This window comes from Mytilus californianus, unplaced genomic scaffold (assembly GCF_021869535.1).
Source record: "Mytilus californianus isolate M0D057914Y unplaced genomic scaffold, xbMytCali1.0.p SCAF_19, whole genome shotgun sequence".
Taxonomy (NCBI): domain Eukaryota; kingdom Metazoa; phylum Mollusca; class Bivalvia; order Mytilida; family Mytilidae; genus Mytilus; species Mytilus californianus.
The window spans coordinates 9,979,526-10,002,371 of NW_026262667.1; the positions used below are offsets into that span (position 1 = coordinate 9,979,526).

Here is a 22,846-nt window from a genome sequence, read left to right on the forward strand (position 1 = left end):
TTCGAAACTTCAGAACTATTTCTTAGTTTACAGGAGACGAAGTACTTATGGCAATAGAAAAATATATGCAAGTATTATTCTGACAAAAAGTCAGGATACTCAAGCTGTATTATAATATCTTTATTTTGTTATAAACTGTCTAGTAGTTTTTAGATAAGAAAATTGTATTGAATCAACTCCAACTACCATTGACAGAATCAGTCATGGGGTGGTGGTATAGGTTGAGCGTTTTGAAATTTTTGATACAAGCATTTCTGTTAAAGGAAGGGTTGACGGCGAACGGCTTTCACGGAAATATAAAGAATATTTTTGAAAAGGTAGAACTGTACAATAAATGTATTTACAAGGCAAATTCAAGAAGGAGAATTCCATAAAATCTGAAAAAAACAAGCATTCGACTATATCCAACTGAACGACTGGAAAACAACTGTCATATTCCTGTCTTGGTACTGGCATTTTCCGAAGAAACTCGTAAAAATATAGCACTGCTCCTTTCGAAGCACTTCTTAACAGCTGGCTTTCTACATTTATCACTTTAAATTCCCATATGGCAACATTATTTCCACTTCAGTGAATTCGTTATGTATACAAAAGTCAGAGGAATTACCAACAAAATGATAGACAGTACAACAGACTCACACACAAAAATAATAATTCTACTAAAATCCATGATTTTTTCTTTATTTTGAATCAGATATTCAAATTCTATTAAAGTCATATGAAACGAATTTATTGTAATTTTAATGTTATCGAAATTATTGAACCAATGCATGCAAATGTACTAAATTAAGTCCTGTATGTATGTTTTTTCTTATATTTAATACGAGTCGTTAACGTATTATCGATAAATAACATTTCATTTAGTGATTATTGATCACATGCTAATTAACTGTCTATTTTGTTGTCGAAGTTTACCGGTTCGTGACATTGATAAACAATCAACACATAGCAAGTGGAACACGTGACAAATAAGTGACTTGAAAGAGCCATGATATACTTTCTTTTATATTTTCCATGCGTTCCCATTTGTTAATCAAACTGGTCCTTAGCAGTTTTGATTAAACTATTGTATTACATGTGTTTTTTTTAAAGAATAAGTTATTATTATTAACTTTCCATTACACGTTTGTTTACATTCTTTCATCACGGTTTCCCCCTCGCACCTGCGCTGTGCGGTGACAGAAGTTCTAACGAGAGGTCTCGTAGTTACGGTCACTGCATACGGGAAAATATCGGCATATTAGTATACGGGAAGACAATAATTCAATTGCATCACATTATGAAGATTGTGATACTATAAAGGATTTTCATTTACAAGAAAGTTTACGCACACTTGTTTTATAGTAAAACTTAGCTACTCAAATATATAAAGCTTTTCAACTCTTTCTTTAATTTGAAGTTTCATATGACTTTAAATGAATTTGCTCTATAAAAATAATGAAATGTGGTAGGAATGTTAGAGAGTTATCTATTGAAAACCAAAGGACACGTCTATATAACTGCAGGTCATCGTACGGTCTTGCATTATAAGCAAAAAGCACACCGTATAATAAGCTATCAGTGGGGTTGGGGTAAACTGAAAAGTTAGGAGACTTCGGAAAGTGAGAAGCAGTCCTATAGTCTAGAGAATGTTACATAACTAATTATCACATCTAATCCTGAATTACACTTTGAAATTACATCAAAACCGAACTGTATTCAATTATTCCAAAGATACTTTAAGTTTCAAATTACATTTAGTATATCATGTCAAAGTTTTGGCTGGAGGTTTTTTCAACGAGCTATTAGATTAAAAAAACCTGTTTAAAAACGTTGGACTTAGCTACATATAGTTTAGAAACTTTGGACTGAGCTACATATAGATATCTGAATAATAGTTTTTGAATTGTTTTGTTTACCAATTGATTTACTTAGAGGTATTTTTTGTAATTAGTTGTCAAAATCTTGATACACCTTATTCTTGTATACATTTACAAACAAAGTCTTACAGTCTGTTTGTACATTTCTTAGTGTTATACTTTCTGTCACTCAATGAGGCTAATATTTACTCTTATATTTCTACAAGTATTTAATATTTAATAGGTTGAATATAGTATGTTTGTATTGCTTCAATGAATATTTTCAATATAGTTTCAGCATTGATTTATTCTTTCCTTTTGAATGCTGATTTATTATAGTCTTATCTAGATTCTGAGTATGATTTAACTAGAAATGCTTTATTTTCATGACAAACTTTCCATTTACTTTTACAGAAATGAAAACGAAAACAAGATTTTAAAATATATTAAACTTTTATGTTATGAAACTTACTTCAAAATTAAATGTATCTTTGATAAATGACAAATTATAAATAGTGTTCACAGATATACAGCAATTCAAGGTACTTTTTATCATCAAACTTCATCATTATCATATATTATTTAAGAAATAATTCATGGCAGCCGTAAATTTGTTTTCATTTAACCATGGGTTGGGCATTTGTATTCGATTATTTTACCTCGAGCGTTAGCAAGGGTAAAATACGAATATAAATGCCCATGGTTAAATGAAAACAAATCTACGGCTGCCATGAGTTATTTCGATTCTAATAGGACAATTACGGAAATTTTGTCAACCGTGAAAGCCCTATACACATGATACTGTTTAGCTGTTCCGTATTACCCCCGTATTTAAAAACAGAATTTTCATTATTTTGTGCTTGAATATTGTATTGGGTGTTCACATTCGTCTGAAATAGAAAGGAAATAGTTATTTAGGCTTCATCAACACAACAATGTTTGAAAGAACACTCATTTAATACTAATAAGAAATAAACGCTTGTGACCTAATTCAAACATAAAATCAATTGTGTAGTCAGGAATCCGGGTCTGTTTGCCCTAGTAGCTGTTCGCCCAGAGTTCATTCGCCCTAATTTTTATTTTATTCAATTGTTGACTAGTCTCATAATGTTTATTGTTTGAACAAAGTATGTCAAACTTTGTTGAAAAATTCGCCGAATATTTGTATTGCTGCAACCAAATAATTATTTTCTTTTGATTTGCATAGTAGAATACTGGAATATAATGTATTTATCGTTATTGATATTTGTTAACAATTTTAATCATTCTAGTCAGTTAATTTACAATGTATGCAGTATAATAATAAATGAACTTATAAATCCTTTTCATATTTTACAATTCGTATACAATATTAGGTCAATGTCAGAAAACTATAGTTTTTTTTTGTATGAGGCTGAGAAACTCGGGAGGTTTTACCGACCCCTTCCCCAGTTTTGTTCCGAATACAAAAAAGTATATTTTTTTATGACATTGACCTTAAATTAATGCATTGATAGCTATTTAAATTGTAACACAAGTTTCAAACTTATTTTCATCCCTTAATGAACCCATGGTTGTGGAAAAAATGTTCCATGATGAAATTGACATTGCACGAAATATAGGTGTTACTATATTTTTAGGAAATAAACACAATTAGTTGCAGTATAAATCATTGTTTTTACTCATTCAAAGCTGACTATGTTGTTGCTTTCACGTGCAACAGACGATTTGTACATGCATACCAAAAATAACAAAATAATAATAAAGTCCCCATCAATTTATTATTTAACAATATTTTTTACAAATTAATTTCATTTTTTTTTGTAATCGAATAGGAAGAAGGTCGTTTAAAGGGGGCGTCACGCGGAACAGCCAATTTTGTGCATTAATGCGTTTGCGCTTAAGGTAGATATACTGTGATTATACTGGTTGACGATAATAGGTCGTCATATTAGAATTCGTTATTGAATGAAATTTTCTCTATGGCGGTGATTGTATAATATAAATTGCATACAAACATTCATCTGTATGCTCTGTCGCCTTGAAGCTTATTTTAAGAATTGATTGCTTAAAAAAGGTTCTTGTGAAGCCATATTAGCATGTGAAAAAAAAACTCTTCATTCATTTTCTATGGCAACACCGTGTGAAAAGGCAATGGTGTCAAGACGAGTTAGAATTTGACATATTGTATAGACATTTGGCTATCGTGGAACACCTGTACGTTACTTTTTAAATGTCAAAGATGCAAACAAAGAGCAAATGTATGATAAGAGGTACACATCTAGTGCCAATCGAAACATTAATCATTTGATGGTATATTTTGATATTTTATTTGATAAGGGACTTTCCATTTTGAATTTTTCTTGGAGTTGGGTAATTTTGTTTTTTACTTTTTATCTCCAAAATGAACATAGATATTACGAAACAAGAAAACGAATGGTTGTAGTTATCTCAATCTGTGCGTGTGTCTAATACGTGTATTTTTGTAAGTTTTTTTTAACTTAAAACGGAAATTGTAATGACTCCTACATAGATAGTCTTGTGCAGATTTACCGAAAGATCATTTGATCACTAATAAAAACGACTTCCTTTGTAGGTTCCCTTTTTAACATCTCATATTCAATGGCCATGACAGTGTTTAGACTTGATATTAATACTTGATATTAATAAGTATTGTAATTTTCATTGTCATTAATAATGTAATGTCAGTATTACAAATCTAATCTTTAATCAATCCTAATCCTATCTTATTTTTGGTAAATATTTTTACAAATTCAAATGTGACGTCACTTCGTGTGTTTTTTTTAGAATTTCAAATGTGACGTCACTTTGTGCGTTGAGGCTTTGGCTAACTCGGCTGTGTATTTTTTTATGTGTTGGATTAAGTTGTTTTATGTAATGTATCCGTTTTTATTCTGTAGTTAGTCTCCACTTTGGTTTTATCATGTATATCTATTATACAGTCATTTTATCAAATTTACTGTTTGCAAAATTATAAATTATTCTAAATTATAAGGATGTTCTTGTCCCAGGCAGAAAACCCTGGCCGTGTTAGGCGCAACTTTTTGGAAGTTTTGGTCCTCGGTACTCTTCAGCTTTGTACTTGTTTTGGCTTTCAAACCTTTTTTCATCTGAGCGTCACTGGTTGGTCTTGTGTGGACGAGACGCACGTCTGGCGTATTGAATTTTAAGCCTAGTACCTTTTGTTAGCTATTATTCGTGTGTGTCTTTGTCCTATATGTTCTCCCGTTTATTTGTATTGTGGTCCTGTCATGTGATGTTGTCGTTTTGGTGTTGTGTTTGACGTTGCCATAAAAGCGGGAGGTTTGGCATGCCACAAAACCAGGTTCAACCCACCATTTTTTTCTTAAAATGTCCTGTACCAAGTCAGGAAAATGGCCATTGTTATATTATAGTTCGTTTCTGTGTGTGTTACATTTTAATGTTGTGTTTTTGTTGTGTCGTTGTTCTCCTGTTATATTTGATGAGTTTCCCTCAGTTTTAGTTTGTAACCCGGATTTGTTTTTATCTCTATCGATTTATGAGTTTTCGAACAGCGGTATACTACTGTTGCCTTTATTTAGAACTATGTTTTAATCGTGGTAAACATACCTTTTCATGTACAAAACATTTTGTACGCTCTTCTGTTGACCTTCTGCAATTCACTGATCAAAATTAAAGATGTGAAGGTGGGAACCAATTGTGCCCCTCTTCTTGTCGACTTGTTTCTTTATTATTATGAGGCTGACTTCATACAGGAACTTCTTAGGAAGAAAGATAAGAAGTTAGCAATATCCTTTAACTCTACGTTCCGCTATATAGATGATGTTCTCTCACTAAATAATACAAAATTTGGTGACTATGTTGAACGAATCTATCCCATCGAACTAGAGATAAGGGATACTACAGATACAGTTAAGTCTGCCTCATATCTTGACTTACATCTAGAAATTGACAATGAGGGTCGGTTGAAAACAAAACTTTACGACAAAAGAGATGATTTCAGCTTCCCAATTGTGAACTTTCCATTTCTATGTAGCAACATTCCAGCAGCGCCTGCATACGGAGTATATATCTCCCAATTGATACGATATTCCCGGGCTTGTGTTTCCTATCATGATTTCCTTGATAGAGGATTGCTGCTCACAAGGAAGCTATTAAGCCAAGAGTTCCAAATGGTGAAGTTGAAATCATCCCTTCGTAAATTTTACGGACGCAATCACGAGTTGGTTGACCGTTATGGAATAACCGTTTCACAGATGATATCGGATATGTTCCTTATGTCGTAACTACAATACCCTTCCCTTTTCACGAATGTGACTTACCGAATTAGACTATTTACCGGATTTGTAATAACATAAGCAACACGACGGGTGCCACATGTGGAGCAGGACCTGCTTACCCTTCCGGAGCACCTGAGATCACCCCCAGTTTTTGGTGGGGTTCGTGTTGCTTAGTCTTTAGTTTTCTATGTTGTGCCATCTGTACTATTATTTGTCTGTTTGTCTTTTTATTTTTGGCCATGGCGTTGTCAGTTTGTTTTCGATCTATGAGTTTGACTGTCCCTCTGGTATCTTTCGTCCCTCTTTGAGATCTTAAAAATACGGTTTAAACAATCTTGATGCGTCTGTTCCATGCCAGAAAACAAGGTGTCGACGTTTGTCTTTAGTTATATCAGTGTAATTGCAGGGATCTTTTTTTTCCTATACCTTTTCAATAGATGTTGTATATTAAATGTTAAATTATTCCATTTGAATTTCGTGAACGATCCATTTGTATCTGTGGATTGGTTAAAAAGAGCAAAAGATACCAGAGGGACATTTGAACACATAAGTCGAAAACAAACTAACAACGCCATGGCTAAAGAGAAAAAGACAAACAGACAAACAGCAGTACACAAAACACAACAGAGAAAAATAAAACCCTGAGCAACATGAACCCCACCAAACAGGGGGTAATCCCGAGTGCTTCGGAAGGGTAAGTTGATCCTGCTTCACATGCATTACCAAGTGATTTGGTAACACAAAATTGCGGATTGGTAATTGACTCTTATCTTACCCTAAGACATTACCTAATTAATTAACCATCAGTAAAGTAAATGTTCAAACCTAAAATTGGACCTACTGTGAATATTTGAAATAAATACAAGTTAGTCTTTACAAAGGATAAACGATACTGTAACCGGTATAAACAACACAGACATTGTAAAATTAAAAAGCACAAAGAACAACACTAAAAACTAAAGCAAGAGCAACACAAACCCCTTTTAAACAAAACTAGGTGTGATACCAGGTGCTCCGGAAGAGTAAGCAGATCCTGCTCCGCATGTGGCATCCGTTGTGTTGCTCACAAACCTGGTGATAAGTTTAATTAGTTACGACAAATGGAGCATATCCGTTGTCATCTCTTAAAACAGAATTTCCATCACAGTCAACCAACTCGGGATGATGTCCGTAAAATTTACGAAGGGATGATTTCAACTTCACCAATTAAAACTAACGTTAACTGTATTTCTTGTCAAGGTTTGTTGGTTTGTCTTTTTTGCTTTTCTTTTTGTTTGACGAATTTTCGCTTTAATGGCAAATCTTTGATGGATTCTCATAAGTTTTATCAAAACTCGGGACTGTATGTAGACCTCTAGAAGTATGTTGGGTCTTGGGGTTTCTGTTTATATATTTGAAGACTGTATGTACACCTGTAGAAGTCTTTTGGGTCTTTTGGGTTTTGTAGTTGCTGTTTCTAATGTTGAAGACTGTATGTAGACCTCTAGAAGTCTTTTAGGTTTTTTGGGTCATGTGGTTCCTGTTTTTATTGTTGAAGACTGTATGTAGACCTCTAGATGTCTTTTGGGTCTTGTGGTTCCTGTTTTTTTTTGTTGAAGACTGTATGTAGACCTCTAGATGTCTTTTTGGTCTTGTGGTTCCTGTTTTTATTGTTGAAGACTGTATGTAGACCTCTAAAAGTCTTTTAGGTTTTTTGGGTCTTGTGGTTCCTGTTTTTATTGTTGAAGACTGTATGTACACCTGTAGAAGTCTTTTGGGTCTTTTGGGTTTTGTGGTTGCTGTTTCTATTGTTGAAGACTGTGTGTAGACCTCTAGATGTCTTTTGAGTCTTGTGGTTGCTGTTTCTATTGTTGAAGATTGTATGTAGACCTCTAGATGTCTTTTTGGTCTTGTGGTGGATGCTGCTTTTATTGTTGAAGACTGTATGTAGACCTCTAGATGTCTTTTTGGTCTTGTGGTTGCTGTTTTTATTGTTGAAGACTGTATGTAGAACTCTAGAAGTCTTTTAGGTTTTTTGGGTCTTGTGGTTCCTGTTTTTATTGTTGAAGACTGTATGTAGACCTCTAGATATCTTTTTGGTCTTGTGGTTGCTGTTTCTATTGTTGAAAACTGTATGTAGACCTCTAGATGTCTTTTGGGTCTTGTGGTTGCTGTTTTATTGTTGAAGACTGTATGTAAACCACTAGATGTCTTTTGAGTCTTGTGGTTGCTGTTTCTATTGTTGAAGACTGTATGTAGACCTCTAAATGTCTTTTGGGTCTTGTGGTTGCAGTTTTTATTGTTGAAGACTGTATGTAGACCTCTAGATGTCTTTTGGGTCTTGTGGTTGCATTTTTTATTGTAGAAGACTGTATGTAAACCACTAGATGTCTTGTGAGTCTTGTGGTTTCTGTTTCTATTGTTGAAGACTGTATGTAGACCTCTAGATGTCTTTTGAGTCTTGTGGTTGCTGTTTCTATTGTTGAAGACTGTATGTAGACCTCTAAATGTCTTTTGGGTCTTGTGGTTGCAGTTTTTATTGTTGAAGACTGTATGTAGACCTCTAGATGTCTTTTGGGTCTTGTGGTTGCAGTTTTTATTGTAGAAGACTGTATGTAAACCACTAGATGTCTTGTGAGTCTTGTGGTTTCTGTTTCTATTGTTGAAGACTGTATGTAGACCTCTAGATGTCTTTTGGGTCTTGTGGTTGCTGTTTTTATTGTTGAAGACTGTATGTAGACCTCTAGAAGTCTTTTGGGTCTTTTGGGTTTTGTGGTTGCTGTTTCTAATGTTGAAGACTGTATGTAGACCTCTAGAAGTCTTTTAGGTTTTTGGGTCTTGTGGTTCCTGTTTTTATTGTTGAGGACTGTATGTAGACCTCTAGAATTCTTTTGTGTCTTGACGTTGCTGTTTCTATATTTAAGATTATTCAGACCTCTAGAAGTCTTTTGTGTCCTGTGGTTGCAGTTTCTATTGTTGAAGACTGTATGTAAGTTTTAGTTTTTTTCCACAGCTATATTGTTAAATGATTTATAGCATTTCATATTTTTATAGTCAAACCAACAATTCTGTTGATCTTTTGCACGACTCCCTGTGAGATCTTTGTTTGTAAAGATTATGCCCTAAATGAATAAATGAATCGTCGTTGTAGGCCAAGTACTACCATGAACAACGCGATAACAAGATTTAGGTGCAGTGCTGATTTTTTTTAAAAGATTACTTTCCATTATTATATCTGTTCAACTGTCAAATTAACTGTAGAATTGTAATAAGTGTCCATAAAATTAAGTTTAAATAATCTTCGTGTGGCTGTGTTAGGTAATTTTATGGAAATTGATATTCAAATTCAAAGATGAAAGATTATTCTGTACTGCCTAAATTTATTTTATTACGAAACAATTGTATTACGTGAAGACCTTATCATTCCTGTATCAGAACAATACAGTTAAGTAGCTATGTTTAAAAACCAAGGAGGGGCATTAACAGATCAACGGAAACTAGAATATTATTTTCTAACTTCATTATACTGTCACCTCAGCGGAAAAGTACTATTTGAAACATTTTTACTTTTTCGTAAATAAATGGCACCACTTCTCTATACCCACTCACCAACGAAGATCGCGACACACTTTCGTAGACTATATATATATATTGTCTGTATTTCAAATTAATTATACATGGAAATGTGAGTTAAGTTATTAATTTTTTGTTGTTACATTTGATTTTTTTCCGAGGAGTAGTATGACACATATTGGGAATGTTAAATGATTGCAAGATATCAGAACGAAATACTACAAAACTTACCGTTTGTTGTAATAGTTTTGAAATATGAACATGTATCTTAGTGTACATTAACTTTAATGAATGTAAAGTCGATTCTTAACAAATCTTACATACAATGTATTTACAGTCATTTTTTTTAGGATTTTAATATGCTGTGTCTTTTGTACGCTTCTATTACACTACGTAGACAGAATATCGTTCTTGAAAGTGCATAGTTAATCACATTCAATTCATTCGAAACTTCAGAATTATTTGTTTGTTTACAGAGGCCGAAGTACTTAAGGTAAAAGAAAAATCTATGCAAGTATTATTCTGACAAATAGTCAGGATACGCAAGCTATATAAGAAGATCTTAATATTGGTAAAAATTGTCTAGTAGTTTTTAAATAAGATCATTATATTGAATCAACTCCAACTATCATTAGCGGAATCAGTCTTAGGGTAGTGATATTGGTTGAGCGTTCAAAGATTTTTAACACAAGCATTTCTGTAAAGGGAAGGGAGGGAATGCCAAAGGTTTTTATGGAAATTAAAACAAAAATTCATTTTTGAAAAGATAGGACTTTACAATAAATGTATTAACAAAAATACCGAACTCCAAGGCAAATTCAAAAAGAATGAAGTCCAAAAAAACTGAAAAACCGAAATGCTCAGCAATATCAACCAACGGAAAGGCTGTGAAACAACTGTCACATGCCTGACTTGGTACATGCATTTTCCAAAGAAACCCGTTAAAATATAGCACTTCTCTGTTTCTAATTACATCGCATGGATGTGTAGAAACTTTTTGACAGCTGGCTTTCTAGATTTACATCTATCACTTTCAATTCCCATATGGCGATATTCTTTCCGCGTCAGTGAATTGGTTATGCATACAAAGATCATAGTAATTACCAAACAAATATTAGACAGTAAAACAGACCCATACAGTCACCAACAATACACCAACCAACAACAACAATACACTAACCATACACCAACCAACAAGAACAATACACTAACCATACACCAACCAACAACAACCGACTCCCACGAGAAAATAGACATACAAAGACAACTAATAACAAAATAATGTATAGCACTGCTATGTTTCTTGAATAACCTTCGTGTCTAGAAACTATAAGACAAAAGTTTGTTGAATTATAGATTTAAATTGAAGTAATAAAAGACATAGAATCTTCATCCAAAGATATTTGAATAATAAGACTACATTCATATTTCACAGTGTTTCCTACTTAAAATAATGATACTTTCATTTAAAAATCGTTTAAATATCAATCACAAAAAAATGATTCCGTTTAATAGTTGTATGTTTCCTGTTTCATGTTTAATTGGATAGAGTACCATTAATGTGTGAATGGTGGAAGTTATACATTATGTTCCGGGACAGCTTCAAAATTGTACAGAATACGATTGTTTTTAGAAATTTCCTGCGTGTGAACAAAATATTGAGCATATTATATAATTGTTTGGAACGTAAGTGAATGACTATTTTTGTATGAACACTTCCGAAATATTGTAGAATTTAAGTATCTAAAGCTATTTGCAAAATATAGCAACGAAAATAGCATCGTAAATTATAACTGTAGCATTCCTTGCTCCAATGTAAGTAAAAATAAAATATTTTACTGGTTGCACTTCGCATATGAGATTTTGAGGTTTTAATCAGGATTAACTCCAAAAATGTGTACATTAGATAACTAAAAGGTATGGTGGCAATAAAATGATAAAATAAATTCCTATATATTTTCTTGTCGGTCCTACTAATAGTATGAACATATTGATAAACCAAATTTGTTCTAAAAGATTTTTTCTTTTAATCAATACTTCCGGCATATATATAGTTCGCACCTCATTTAGTTTTCTATGTTGTGTCATCTGTACTATTATTTGTCTGTTTGTCTTTTTATTTTTGGCCATGGCGTTGTCAGTTTGTTTTCGATCTATGAGTTTGACTGTCCCTCTGGTATCTTTCGTCCCTCTTTCATGCCTGTTCATATTCTTCAGAACTGTATAAACTTATTTATTTTAAAATATCAATTTCCGGTATTTGATGACATACTTAAATGTGATTTACAACTTATTCACCACTACATTTTATAATTATATGAGGGAAATCTACTTCTGAACACAGATTTACAGCAACCCGTTGTGTCTGTATTTTTACAAAAAGAGGCGAATGATTTGAATACACCAATACATTAATACGAAGTTATCGAAGAGCATTTCTTTATTTACTCTATAAATGGCGTCATATATGAGTTGCACAATATTACGACTAACATCAACAGGAGTGCACACGCTGAAATTTCTCGACTGCTTTACTGGCCATTGATTCTATGTTGGAAGTGTTAGATGTTTTACTACAAGTATAACATAAACTTAACATTTTAAAAGATCCACAACAAGGAGGTCAAGGTCAGATCAATCCTGTCAGACAGACATGAACACCTTACAATTATTCCATACACCCTATATAGTTCACCTATTGCTAATGGTAATTGAAAAATAGACCAAAACACAAAAAACTTAACATGAACCATGAAAATTAGGTCAAGGTCAGATGATACCCGCCAGACAGACATGTACACCTGAACATTATTCAATACACCAAATATAGCTGACATATTGCTATAAGTATTTGAATAAAAGAACAGAGTTCCAATGTCCCCCCGCGTTGCACATATTTTATTTATGCAAGGGACAAGGGCAATAACTAAATAAAACACTTCTTTTGAAGCACTAACCATTATAAAACTTTTCTGAGATATTGCTGATATTAACCTATAGTATAAGTTTTATAAAAATCTGGCAAAAATTGTACCCGTGAGAGCTAGAACGAGGCCATTTTCCATAAATTTAATATTTCCAAGGGGCATAACTCTTTTAAAAAAAGTCGATTGGTCACCATTATAAAACTTGTCCGATATATTGCTGATATTAACCTATAGTATAAGTTTTATAAACATTTGGCAAGAATTGTACCTGTGAGAGCGATAACAAGACCGGATGGACGGACAGACACATGGACGGACACACATACACACTGACGGACGGACGCCCAGTATTTCCATGTCCCCCGCAACACGTTACGTGGGGGGACAAAAACAGAACAAAACATAAAAACTTAACATTGACCAATTACCCATGAAAATGAGGTCAAGGTCAGGTACTACCGCTAGACCGACATGTGCACCTTACAATCATTCCATACAACAACTATAGTTGACCTATTTCTTATAGTACTTGAAAAAAAACGTACCAAATCACAAAAACTTAACATTGACCAATGAACAATAGATATGAGGTCAAGGTCAGATGAAACCTGCCAGACTGATCCCTCACAATCATTCCATACACCACATATAGTTGACCTACTGCTTATAGTATCTGAGAAATGGACCTTATCACCTAACTTTAACCTTGATCACTGATCCATGAAAAGAGGTGTAGGTCAGGTGAACCCTTTCTGACGGATATGTGAACGTTGCATTGAACTCATTAACCAAGTATAGTTATCCTATTACTCATAATAAGTGAGAAATTCAAATAACTTTTTTTTTTCAAGCAGTCACTGAACCATGATATTAGGTCAAGGGCAATGGACACATGACAGACGCAAACTTCGTAACATAAGGTATCTGCAATCAAGATTTGAAGCATCAAGGTCTTCATACTCCTGAAATATAAAGCTAGTTTACGCCGCCATATTGAAAATGTTCGAAAAATGCTTGTAACTCTTTGTAAAATTTTGAACATAAAGATATATATTCTCATGTACGCAGTGTCATTAGTACCTTCTAAATAGAATATATATGCAAGTCTGAATTTACCACTGAATAACTCTCGTGTTAAAAGATAGACAACTGTAATATATAATATACTCAGTTGCTTCTTTACAACTTTTCAGTTTTACGTTTTATAACATGTACATTAACAGCAATGATGGTGTGCATCCAAAACTCATATTAAGCCTAAACATCGCCAATAATAAACTAGACATCGAATGCTTCCACATAGGCCACGAAACTGACTTCTCACAAATTTAACATGACTATCCTAACCATCATCAAACACGAAAACACAGGTACCAATAAACAACGACAAGATCGACCAGTAGTTAAATTCTAGATGATTTTATCTTTTTACTATTGATCGTTGCACAGGATCAAAGCAAATACACTACACCCAAACCTATGACTTTTTCAGTCGTAGATGACAGGAGCGGTTTCAAATAGAATACAAAGTCTGGTGTGTTTGAGCTTTTGATTTTGCCATTTGATAAAGGACTTTCCGTTTAGAATTTTCCTTGGAGTATTTTTGTTACTTTACTTTTTTCTATTACTAGTATACTTTCTTTATGTTTAAACTTGATATGTTGGACAAGAGAAACATTATATAATACTTACCCAAAAGAGGTTTCATCTGGCATTGACCTCATGTTCATGGTTCATTGGTCTGAATACCAACTAACACACCAGGACTGCGTGTACAATAACAGCTATATACCTGTTATTTACTCTTGACTTTACTCTTTTATCCCTTGTAATTTTTTATTAACTGTGTATTTGCATTCAGGTATCACAGGTCAAATTTATTCGTTCATTGTGTGTTAATTTACGTTTTTTGATTGAGTTAAGCCTTCCAATTAATATTTTATAGTGTGTTTTTCTATGTTGTGATGTTATACTATTGTTTCAGAAAAGGGAGAAGGTTTGGTACCATTAAAACGTTTAATCCCGCTGCAAATGTTTGCACCTGTTCTTAGTCAGGAATCTGATTACAATAGTTGTCGTCTGTTTATGTAGTTCATACGTGTTTCTCGTTTCTCGTTTTTATATAGATTAGACCGTTGGTTTTTCCGTTTGAATGGTTTTACACTAGTAATTTTTTGGGGCCCTTTGTAGCTTGCTGTTCGGTGTGAGCCAATGCTCCGTGTTGAAGGCCGTACCTTGACCTATTATGGTTTACTTTTATAAATTGTAACTTGAATGGAGAGTTGTCTCATTGACACTCATACCACATCTTCCTATATCTACTATTGAAGGGTTAATAGATATAAGAAGATGTGGTATGAGTGCCAATGAGACAACCCTCCATCCAAGTCAAAATTTATAAAAGTAAACCGTTATAGGTCAAAGTACGGTATTCAACATGGAGCCTTGGCTCACACCGAACAGCAAGCTATAAAAGGCCCCAAAAATTACTAGTATCTGTATCTGTATCTGTATCTGTATCTTTATATTTTCTGCCAATATAGGCACACCTTCAGTATGAAGTCAACAATATCCTTTCACCAGTGTAAAACCATTCAAACGGGAAAACCAACGGTCTAATCTATATAAAAAAACGAGAAACACTAATGAACCACATCAACAAACGACAACTACTGAACATCAGATTCCTTAAACATATATTTGATTGAATAACTTAGTAACCCAGTAACATCCTCTGTACATGTACACTTACTACTGGATATAGAGTAAACAAATACGAACAACATATTTAAAATATACAATCGCCAGAGACAGGAGTACACAACACTACGTTTTATTACTACTGGGGTATTGAACCATGTCTTCACTTCATAATTTGCAAGAAAGAATGCACAACAGGGCTTATAGCTTATGGTGACTGCGACATATTGACACACAGAAATTGTATTAAAATGTCAGATATAGAATTTTGCAATCTATACAAAATTTAAGACACATTGACTTGTCCATCTTGTTTCTAGTTGAAACATCTCTTCAACAAAACTATATTTCATGACAGTTGAAATATCTTATTTGCAAGAAAGCATGCACAGCGGGGCATATAGCTTTTGTCTAGTTTGCTAAATTCTATATCTGACATTTTTATGCAAATTGTTTGTGTCGATGTGTCGCAGTCGCCGCAAGCTATAAGCCCTGCTGTGCATGCTTTCTTGCATATTAGATATTTCAATTGTCATGAAATATAGTTTTGTTGAAGAGATGTTTCAACTAGAAACAAGATTGACAAGTCAATGTGTCTAAGTAACGTATTAGATTATTTAACATCAATTTCCTGCTTTTAAAAAAAACGGAACTACTTCAAGCAATTATTGAGATAACTGATCCAACTATAACCATAGGAAAAGAAACCAGGTTTGGTTCAAACATCAAATCAATAAAGATCTTATAAGACTACTTTATATATGACACGAAATGCAGAGATCGCCAAATAAACCCTAATGATATTAGATAAAATAATCGCTTTAACTTGGGAACAACGCAAAAAAGAAAAGACACAAAATTGGTAACTGTTACAATAAAAATAGAAGGAAAAAAGAAAATGCCCATAAATAAACTCATCATAGATACCAGGATTTAAATTTTGTACGCCCAATGCGCGTTTCGTCTATCATCAGTGACGCTCAAATCAAAAAAGGTAAAAAGGCCAAGTGAAGTACAAAGTTGAAGATTCTGCAAGGTTTTGTCTAAAACAGCTAAGGTAATATATCCCTGGGGTCGAAAATCCTTAATATTTCGAAAAATTCAAAGTTTTGAAAACAGCTAATTTGTTAGTTTTACCATATCAATGATAATTCATGTCAAAACAGAAGTGCTGTCTACTGGGCTGGTGGTATCTTCAGGAGGAAAACCTCCACCAACAGTGACATCAACCCAGTGGTTGTAAATAAACTCGTCATAGATACCAGGACTAAAATTTTGTTTATAAAAATATATCTGCTTAGCATTAAGACGACATAGTTTACTACCGATTTTCAAATCTAGAAGAGACAAAACAAGGTAACAAAAAAATGATGAAAATGCAAAAAGTAGCGAGTCGGGTCCAACGACAGGGAAAGTGTCTTATGCTGTTCGTGAATCACCCGCCATGCAAATTCACGTTCAGTCAAAATTACACAATCTATAATTGGTCACAATCGGTAAAATCACAAATCAAAGCACAGGACGAAATAACTATCATCAGAAAGAAACATTGAAAATATATAATTATAATTGGAGGCAACCCCAACTTACTAGAATTATTAGTTGCTCAGGATAGACATCAGCAGCAGATAAGTCCTGCCTGGACAAACTAAATTTTCCCTGGAGATCGTAGCCGACAATGGACTAAAACCTATTATAGACTTCAAAAAAAAAGAAGAAAATATGAGGTGCAAAAAAGCATTCTGTGAGAGATTTTAAAACATTTTCATTGCACTTTGTTGAAATCGAGTACACCTATGGCAAATTCATCTGAGTCAAGCTTTTACAACTGACCCGTATGATTTCAATACCTAACAAACACACATAATTGCAAGATTTATCTACATCTTCATAACTTTATAACTTCACCTTTAAAAGAAACTACACAGAAAGGTTAATTGTCGATTTAACTGCAAAATAATTTACCAATTATGCACACAGAAAACATGTAATACATTTCTAAGACTTAAGTGTCCAATGCTAGCTACCTCCACATGTCATTTACTACAACTCGGAAAAGTAGCTACCTACAAAAGAGGGACGAAAGGTACCAGAGGGACAGTCAAACTCATAGATCGAAAACAAACTGACAAAGCCATGGCCAAAAATAAAAAGACAAACAGACAAATAATAGTACGATGACACAACATAGAAAACTAAAGACTAAGCAACACGAACCCCACCAAAAACTGGGGGTGATCTCAGGTGCTCCGGAAGGGTAAGTAGATCCTGCTCCACATGTGGCACCCGTCGTGTTACTTATGTTATTACAAATCCGGTAAATAGTCTAATTTGGTAGGTCACATTCGTGAAAAGGGAAGGGTATTGTAGTTACGACATAAGGAACATATCCAATATCATCTGTGAAACGGTTATTCCATAACAGTCAACCAACTCGTGATGGCATCCGTAAAATTTACGAAGGGATGATTTCAACTTCACCATTTGGAACTCTTGGTTTAATAGCTTCCTTGTGAAGGGTTAGTTGCCACAAAATAATTACCATGTGCTACAAAATAAAAAGAGTAAAAGCACATTTTCACATCTATTTATTATAAAATACACTTCCATCACATAAATAAATATAAATACACTACATACCATACATAGAGACTCATGTTAGCACAAATAATTGTTCTACTTTCAATTTGTTCACTATTTCACTTGATATAAAAATAAGATTTGGTATGATTGCCAAAGAGACAGAGACCAAATGACATAGAAGTTAGCAACTATATGTCACAATAGTACCTTCAGAATTATGTCTATTTTAATATGTTATATTAATAAGAATTGTTGTTTTTGGTGTTGCAGTTTGTTTAAATACTTCCACTGTTTTTAATATCATCATTCTCATATTCTTAAAAAACAAGTATTTAGCTCATAATCCCCATTCTGATACCTCATATTATCTTATAAATAAAAATATAAAGACTTTCAAACAAGACATACATTACTTTTAAAACAAAACATAGTACAAATTGAACCTTTACAAATGTTTTGATGATTCAAACATTTCAAAAAGATAATGAAATTCCATTCATAGCACTGTGTTTTAACATTTTATATAGCACATTCGATGATTCAAAAATAGAGAAAAACATTTGCACCTAAAATAAATGTATGATTGCAAAATGCAAAATGCACACGTAACTCATACACCAACAATGCAGTTATCAAGACTTAAAGGTAATTTTTCCTAAAAAATTCAAGGTTTTTATACATCAAATTGATATATAACCATATAATAGACCTAATAATATATATAAGTGAAACCCATTTTCTTACTTTACTGTAGAGATTACTTTGATTTCAGTCCTAAAATAATAGGTTTGTCCAGCTTGCAAATCAATTTCAGATAATTAAAACAAAACATAAGACAAAAGTCAAGCTTCAAACTGTAGTTTGGAAAAGCTAATATTTCTTATTTTAGATTAATAAATTTATTGTGTAACGACTTTTATGCTCAAATCTTAATGACTCGGAAATTTCATAAAATCGTATGATTTTAAGATAAGCAACATTCAATAAATATATTAAACATAGAAAAGGACAAAAATATGTGTTTTAAACATAAATAATAATATACAGGTTATCAAATCCAAAATTACATGAGATGAGCCTGAAATTATCAACAATACTGAAAGTTCATGTTAAAAACAAGATTGTCAAAAAAACTTAATTAATAGGTATCACACAATACAGTTTTGGACGGATCATTATTGTAAAAGATAGTAAAAAACTTTAAAATGAACACTCTGCCTATATATAGCTATATGGACTGCTGAAAATGTTTCAGCATTAAAAAGATAATATAAAATAAATGTCCATAATCTATCACTACACTTCGATCAAGAATAATTGTAATTATTTTTTTATGGTAATTTGATAATATTTCCTCAAATAAATTATTATTGATAATCTTTCATCATTATTTTCAATGAAACTAAAAAATGATTAAATGCTACAGCATCTTCCACTACAGCCGCTATAGGGCTTGTTCACAACAGTACAATATAGTATGAATTGATGTGTACATGCATATGGAGTATAAATTGTGCATTTTTCAGGACATGAGCAACATGATGGTGGTCACTTGTGGAGCAGGATATGCTTGTACAGACTTAATCTCAGTTTTTTTTACCAGTTGGTGTGGCTTTTTGCCCATTCTTTCTGTGAAATATTTTGTGATATTTAATTTATTATGTCTTAGTAGTGTTTCTATGTACAAGTTGTGTCTATCTTTCTTTTGTCCTGAAAACTATTTTCTTATCAAACATTAACATTCATTCATAAAAAAAGTTATAAAAAGTCTTGAAAAAATGAAAAATAACCATGGATGTTTGAAAGTTCAAACTTAAATTAAAACAAAATATATCTGTAACATAAACTCAAAAAAGATGGCCTGTCAAAATTAAGGATATCCAATCATAAGAAACAAAATACTTGTGTTCTTTTCACAAAATATCTTACGATTAAAATTGTAAGTTATACTAAAATGTTCATGACTAACGAGTATTTTTTCTCGTAAGATTTCTTGTGAAATGAGCTGCTGGAATGTAATACCTAAAATATCTGACCAATGTGATGTAAACAATATCATCATATCGGTGGTTATTGATATGTTAAAATGGCACTAATTGTTCTAATTGTGAATGGTATATCACGGTTCTGTCATGCTGATAAGACAAAGGGGCATAACCTGACTTTGGTCAAATATAACATATTCTTCATTCATTGTGCTATCTCCATTGCCTGTATCTCGTATAACTCTACCAGGAATCTAATAAATAACATAAAAATCATTAATCACCATGTTTTTGTTTTCAAATGTCTTAATACTGAAAAATAGACATCTAATTGTTAAGGGGTGGAATATGTTTTTTTTATGATGGCCTCATGTGCTAAGATGCACGGAGTGGACTAAGTCAGTAAAATATGTTTTTATATAAACAATACTTTTTATGTTTCAATATTGCTAATCTTTTTCTTTTCTTTATCACTAGCCTAGTAATCAGCACTTCTGTGTTGACATGAAGTATCATTGATATGTTCTTATTTATAAATGAACCGTTTACAAATTTTGGAATTGTTCGAAATACAAAGAATTTTTTACTCCTGGAATAGATAACCTTAGCTGTATTTGGAAAAACCTTTCAAAAGTGCTGGTCTTCAATGCTCTTCAGCTTTTTTTATTCCAGCATCACTGATGAGTCTTTTGTAGATAAAACATGTGTTTGGCGTACAAAATTATAAGCCTAGTATCTTTGATGAGTTTTTTTTTCATATGTCATCAATAAGAATGTGAATAAAAGCATATCAGGCCTTCAAAGCTAGTACATATAACAGCATAAATGTGGCAGATTTTTTCTTCATTAACATTTTCATATATTGTAATTTTTGAATATGTGTACTAACCAGAATAGAATCAAAACCAGCCCCAGGTTTTTGTCTTTGTCCATCTCTCTTCATTACAGTCTCAACTTTCCCTAATCCTACTTCTACTAATAATACTTTTCCTGACTGAAAAAAAGAAGACTATGAACACTTTTTTCTATCTTGCAGTTACAATAATGATTTTTCATATCAAAAATATTAAAAGCCTACTTAATTTCTTAGGGTTCAATGAAAACTTTTTAAATATGGAAAATCTTATAGTATGATATAAAATAAATGATGAAGCTTACTATGAAATTAACTACTTTTTTACTGTAATATTTTTGTCCATCTACAAATCATTTTATATCTCTGAATCAAAACAAAAAAGAGCTATTTTTAAATATGTATGTCACATTAAAAGATAAAATATTGTATAACACATACACTTATTTTGATTTTTGTAACTTTGTGTTGTATATTCTGATGTTATGTATAATCATGTCTACCTGGGTATTTTGTATACTTAATCAGAACTTTACAAACAAATTCTTACCTCAAAGTTCACATAAGTGCAAACTTAGCTTATGATACAAAAATCAATAAGACAATGGTTAACTTACCAGTTAATAAATGACAATTTGTCTATATATCATATTTTGTAGATATTCAAGTTATCCAGAATATTAAATCATAGATGATGATCGCAAACACGCTGAATAAATTAACTAATATGGAAAACCATTATTGGACAGAAATGGACTACCCTGGTAAACATGAAATCATTAATATTGTAATGTATCAACTTACTTTAATTAGATATTCTCCCTGGATACCTAACAACTAATATATCAGGGATACTTAATGCAAGGCTGTACACTAAGTAAATTGTTAACAGCAATGATGTGCAATAAAATATATGTCATTTAAAAAAAAAATAATTTGAAGCACCAATTTCACTGAACAAGATATAAATTTGGTGAGGCCTTAAAAGAATTTGGATTAATGAAAACAAAATATGAAATACTTACTTCTGTTTAATGTAAGTACAAAATTTTTCAATCATACAACATTAAGAGATAACTGGACACACAGTAAAAAGTGTGTCAATTTTGGTGTAACTCTCAAACAACAATTACTGTTATCAACATAAGTACGTACCTTGGAATGTTGAGAGGCTCTGGAGGGAAACTTAGAGAAGTATAAGCCTTTACCATACGATCCAGCTACAATATCTGTAACAATCAAATATAAACAAAAAATTTAAACAATATTTCAAAAGATAAATTGATTTGACAAAATGCCATCCTATGTATCACTAAAAAATCTTAAAACAAAAATTTATTGTAAGTATAGTGAACTATTTATGACTTACGATCCATGTTTGTCCTAAGATTTATTGTGAAACACAGGCCAGGTCTTTGTAAAGTTTAAATAAGTAATAGCAATCACACTTAACTCAAATCATCATTGAGAATTTCAGAGAAGTAACATAACTTATACATAAGTTGGACTTAACATTTGTACATTAAATGTACAATGCATTTGAATATGGTTTAGACTTGGTTACCTCCCTTTTATCAGAAAATATCTCTTCTAAATCAAAGCCTTAAAGGCTGTTAAAGCAATTGCTGCCTAGTTAATGTTTTTGTGACTTTTATTTTTCATCCACATGTAAAAGAACTAAACCTGACAGGAGTCTTGTCTAGTGAGAAGTAAGGATGTTTTAACACTATATCAATAAAAAAACTTATCCAGCAGAAAGTCATTTTTACAATGTTTTACATTTCCCAAGGGTATGACACATTTACCCAGCTTACGGTGGAGGCAAATATATGTGCGGAAACGTATAAATCCCGAAGAAATCATAATAGATTATCCCCTTGTAGAGTGTTTATTACTGGGCAATAATTTACATAACAATCCATGCACCTGGCTTCATTATCTTTAATGCTTTAATTTTAATTATATCATAATTGGTTTAAATTTAACCTTTCAGTTGATGATTTCAACTTTAGTGATGCGAGTGTTCTACCGAACTATAGTTTTTTTTATAATAAGAATCATTCATTCATACATACTGATTAAATAATTTGAAGGGGGGACCGGCTTCTGAAACTTTCATGAAATGCACATTAACTGTCGATTAACC

General features: G+C 32.4%; 2 protein-coding genes across 8 annotated transcripts in view; one reads left to right on the forward strand and one right to left on the reverse strand.

The window, feature by feature from the left end:
* The window catches only part of LOC127727247 (40S ribosomal protein S21-like), a 1,096,693-nt gene that overhangs the window by 825,865 nt on the left and 247,982 nt on the right, over nt 1–22,846 (forward strand). The window lies entirely within an intron of this gene.
* The window catches only part of LOC127727235 (uncharacterized), a 47,484-nt gene continuing 42,488 nt past the window's right edge, over nt 17,851–22,846 (reverse strand). For all 3 annotated transcript variants that reach the window (XM_052234715.1, XM_052234718.1, XM_052234716.1), the window contains 3 exons: nt 21,856–21,929; nt 20,737–20,841; nt 17,851–20,101 (listed from right to left, as the gene is read on the reverse strand). In XM_052234715.1, coding sequence (XP_052090675.1) covers nt 19,982–20,101; nt 20,737–20,841; nt 21,856–21,929 — 299 coding nt within the window. In that variant the 3' untranslated portion in view covers nt 17,851–19,981. The remainder of the gene's footprint in view (nt 20,102–20,736; nt 20,842–21,855; nt 21,930–22,846) is intronic.